Here is a 4,535-nt window from a genome sequence, read left to right as displayed (position 1 = left end):
AGCTCTACATGAAGAGCTCTAGGTCACTAAGGAATGCTGTGGCAGGAGCAACAGTCTTCCTCAGGGCAGAACACACCAATGGGCTATCCAATGCCAAATTATCAGCCCTGAAAACATACATACGCGTATACAGACTAAGCATGTTATATTTAAGAATATATATGCACCTGTGTATATATACATACATGATGTAATAACAATGAAAAGAGAACAAAGGGATATACAGGCAGTTTGGGAGAGAGCAGAGGAGAGGGGAAATGATGTGATTATACTATACACTATATTATATGTTGGGCCCCATTTCGGTCCTAGTTTGGGTCTTGTGGACAAACCTGCGCCTGGCTCGAGTTTGAGACCTGTCTTAGTCACTTCCATACCAGAGTGACTCAACAGGATCTGTTTGGCCCTGCCTCTGCTCAGCTGTTGCTGATGTAGAGCTTTGCCATTGGCCCTGTCAGTCACCCCATACTCTCCGTCACCCTTCCCCGCCCCCTACGTCATCTCACCCCACCAAAACCCCTCCTCCCTATGCTCTGAGTCTATTTAAACAAGAGGTTGTCACATTAAAGTTGAGTTCCTGCTTTGACAAGACTCCTGGCCGGGTGTATTTCTTTGGGTTGCTGACACTCACCGTCCCGCTCAGCTTCGGGGAGACCCAGCAAGACCAGGACCTCTCTCTCCTCTGGACTGGACCTGCCGACTTTAAGGAGCCGACAATTATATATTATATAACATTATTATACAATATATTATTACATAATATATACATATATAATATAGATATAATACATGTATACATACAAATAATATATGTACATATCTACATATACAATTTATAACATATATACATATAGAATGTATACATGATATATAAGAAATAATTAAAAAATCAAGAGTAAAATCAGAAATGTGTCATTCCCCTTGTCCGTTTTCTTAAAGATAGTATAGAAATGAGAGTCCTTAAAGTTTTGAGAATATTAAGAAAGTCTTTTAATTCTGAAACATCTAGTGAGGCTGTCACAGAAAGATTATTTCAACTTTTAGTGACAGAATCATCGCACTTTGTCATCCAGAGGTCAGCCAGAGACACTTAATCTCAGGCTCTTGTCTGAGACTCCGAATGACCACCCTTCCAAGTCTGCATACTGAGCTGCCTCTGGTTTCATGGGGCCTTGCCTCTGACTAGTGTTCTCTGCTGGGTACTATAGTATTTCCAGTTACCAAGAAAAACAACAGACTCTTCTTCTGGTCATTACAAGTTACTTGCCTTCCAACTCTTAGTTGCAACAAGGACATGAAAACTGCTTTTCTTAGGAATTACCCCTATTTGGCAAGGTTGTGATAGAGAATGTCATACTTACGGCCCATTGCCACATGGACATGCTTAAAGGTGCTATCGCCTAGGATCTGGTGTGCCACGGTACAGCAGTGAGTGAAAGCTCTGACACAGACCGGGCCTATCTTCACGCGGGCAGCCCTCTGTGCGCAGGTCTCACGGACCTTATGTTTGCTTCCATCGTAACAGCATTTCTTTATCATTGGATGTTTGTATTTAGAAGCTGAAATGGTGGCAACACATGTGTCCTTATCACCAATATGCATGACACCTCGGGCTTGAGAATCTTACGGCCATTTTCTCTGCCATCAAAGACTCCTTCCCCAAATGTATTTATGGAAAACAAGTATTTTAGATAGGTTTTGGCATGAAAGTAATTTCAGGTTAAGGATATGGCCAATAAAATCCTGAATTTACTTCCATGAGTGTTTTTGAGGGGTGAACTAATCCTTTACATCTGCCTTTTTCCCACCTGCTGCATTTTAATTGGGGAAACCCCATGTCTTATTCTCCCGGGTCCTTGAATGCTGTCATCTCAGTGGTTTACGGCTCATTGAGCTTGTACAGTACCTTGTTCTTTTATTTTCTGTTCCAGACAATCTGATGGCTGGTGACACATGTCATGTACTTCTTCTGTGAGGGAGAGAGTGAATGGGGGAGGAGCGTTCAGGGTCATAGTGTTGCCATATTGCTTAAAAATTGATCTTGTCCCCGCAGGATCGACTCTCAACACTCTGATCAACTTGGAGTTGATCATCTGTTTATGTATTAACTCATCTGTAATTGTTTATTTTTCCTAAAACCATAAGCCTAGAAAGATCTCAGGAAGCCAGGAGCCCTGAGGACTGTACCACATCTATTATGAAGGACATGGATCCACAAAGGCTGGCTGGCTTCCTCAGGGCTAGCAGGCAAGCTGACCACAGACTCCTGAGCATCAGAGTACCTTGCTTTTCCACCTCAGGTTGCAGATCAGTTGCGGGCATGACAGTTATTCTGTAAGCTTTATCTGTGAGGGAGAGAAGGGAGTGGGGAAGACATCAAATCTTTCTAAAACAGTCCCACAACAGTATCCTATTTTACATCATGGTGACCCTCTACCAACCTGTAACAACCATTAACTGCCCAGCCCTGTCTCCTACAGCACTTCCCATTACCTGCACCACCTGCCCAGGGCAGGAGTTTGTATCAGTTACATTACTGAAAAGGGTTACTGGGGGTGGGGGTGGGGGAACCTAACTCTTTATAAATAAGTTGAAATGGCCAAGGATTACCATGTTCTTTAACTTCAAAGTATGTAGTTCCAGTTGTTGAAGCATCTTCTCTATATTTAGCCTTAATTGTCCATCTACCATGTCTGTGAAAGTCAAATGTTTGAAATCACAGAGAGTACCAGAGTCAATGTAATAGTTTCTATTTGAGAAGGTAAGAATATATGTACATGATTGCACACGCATGTGTGTGCAGGCACACACACACCCTAAGTAAGATTTTGGAGAAAATATTTTTTAAACAATAAATAGACAAAATTGAACATTTCAAAGATAACAGAGATTGTTTAATGGTTAGTTTTTCATATTGTATTCTTTTCCTACATATTTTAATATAGCAATTTTGTTTTGAGAGCTAATGACAGTTTCAGAATTTACTTAATCCAATCACAATATAGTAAAACATTGATAATAATGTCTCCAGAAAGATGGCATACCAGTGCTGAAATTCACACCTCATATGAACAAAATTCTATCTGGAAACCAAATACGGCTTGTTTAAAGAGTAAAGTAAACTGGCCAGCAACATTTATTCAGAACTATTTAGTGAGCACTACACTGAGACCAGAAACACACCAGACAGAAGAACCACAGACTTCAGAGTGGACAGTCCACTCAACTCCAAGAGTTTCATCCATTTTTTCCTAGCATATTTGATTCAGACAAGTTACTATATCTCATTTGGGAAAGGAAAAGAATACAATCTACCATGCAGACAGATGATGTGATCAGTGGAGGTGAACATCAGTGTTACCACAACAATCGTCAGCAGTCCAACAAGAATTTAACCAAGTCCCTATGATGCTGAATTACTGAGATAAAATGAACAATAAAGACAAGGGCCTTGACCTTAGGGAGTTTACAGTCTAGTATTGGTGGGGGAGGAGCAATGGGCGGTAAGGCGGCGGGGGGGGGGGGGGGAGAGACAGAGAGACAGAGACAGAGAGACAGAGAGATATTCGGAGAGAGAGTAAAGGGGACATTACATCACATCCAGGGATGGTATTTGTGCAAAGTATTGTTTCCCCATGTCCTGAAGAAGAGAACTGCAAGAGGCAGCGTAAGAGATGGTGTGTTTTGTGCAAAGAGGACAACAGATGCCAAGCTACTGAGGCAGGAGAGTGTAGTCATGGTGAGTTCCAATAATCTGCTATGGGACAACTGGCATGAGGAGAAATCTAGGAAATAACAATAGTGATTATGGGCTGGAGAGATGGCTCAGTGGTTAAGAGCTCTGACTTCTCTTCCAGAGGTCCTGAGTTCAATTCCCAGCAACCACATGGTGGCTCACAACCATCTGTAATGGGATCCGATGCACTCTTCTGGTGTGTCTGAAGACAGTGACAGTATACTCACACACATAAAATAAATAAATAATTCTTTAAAAAAAAGAATAGTAATTATATAACAAACTTAATTCTGCACTAGAGAATCTGTGGTAGCTAAAGAAATTGTATAATTTTAAATCGTCCCAACTTTAGTTCACGTGTTTAGGAAAAATGTTTTTGAAATGAACTCAATACGAAGTCCCCTAGAGAGGACAGAGGGAAAGTAACTGTAAAGCGGCTCTGCTGTAAGTTTATGTCGTGCGTTGCTTGTCCTTGATTTCGGTTTGGCATCTCGCTCTCTTATTGTGATTTACACGTACCAGGGGTGCTCGTTAAATATGTATTTCATCAGCTCCTGTATGAACATGGTCTTAAATCATTGCATGCGTCCAAAAAGCACAAAATTTCCTACACACAGACACACACATGCACAGGCAGACAGACAGACACACACACACACACACAGAGAGAAAGAGAGAGAGAGAGAGAGGAGGAGGAGAGAGAGAGAGAAAGAGAGAGGGAGAGAGGGAGGGAGGGAGGCAGAGAGAAAGAGAGAGAGAGAGAGAGAGAGAGAGAGAGAGAGAGAGAGAGAGAGAGAGA

General features: G+C 41.8%; 1 protein-coding gene across 3 annotated transcripts in view; it reads right to left on the bottom strand.

Moving 5' to 3' along the window:
- The window catches only part of LOC114636980 (complement C5-like), an 18,411-nt gene that overhangs the window by 1,895 nt on the left and 11,981 nt on the right, over positions 1-4,535 (bottom strand). For all 3 annotated transcript variants that reach the window (XR_003713715.1, XM_028785102.1, XM_028785103.1), the window contains exons 6-10: positions 2,611-2,693; positions 2,283-2,345; positions 1,907-1,969; positions 1,362-1,559; positions 632-700 (exon numbers count right to left, since the gene is read on the bottom strand). Coding sequence is in view for 2 of the 3 variants with exons in the window: in XM_028785102.1 (XP_028640935.1) it covers positions 632-700; positions 1,362-1,559; positions 1,907-1,969; positions 2,283-2,345; positions 2,611-2,693 (476 nt within the window). In the remaining variant the exon portion in view is untranslated. The remainder of the gene's footprint in view (positions 1-631; positions 701-1,361; positions 1,560-1,906; positions 1,970-2,282; positions 2,346-2,610; positions 2,694-4,535) is intronic.

This window comes from Grammomys surdaster, unplaced genomic scaffold (genome assembly GCF_004785775.1).
Source record: "Grammomys surdaster isolate TR1022 unplaced genomic scaffold, NIH_TR_1.0 125098, whole genome shotgun sequence".
Classification (NCBI taxonomy): domain Eukaryota; kingdom Metazoa; phylum Chordata; class Mammalia; order Rodentia; family Muridae; genus Grammomys; species Grammomys surdaster.
This window is presented reverse-complemented; position numbering and strand designations above follow the sequence as displayed.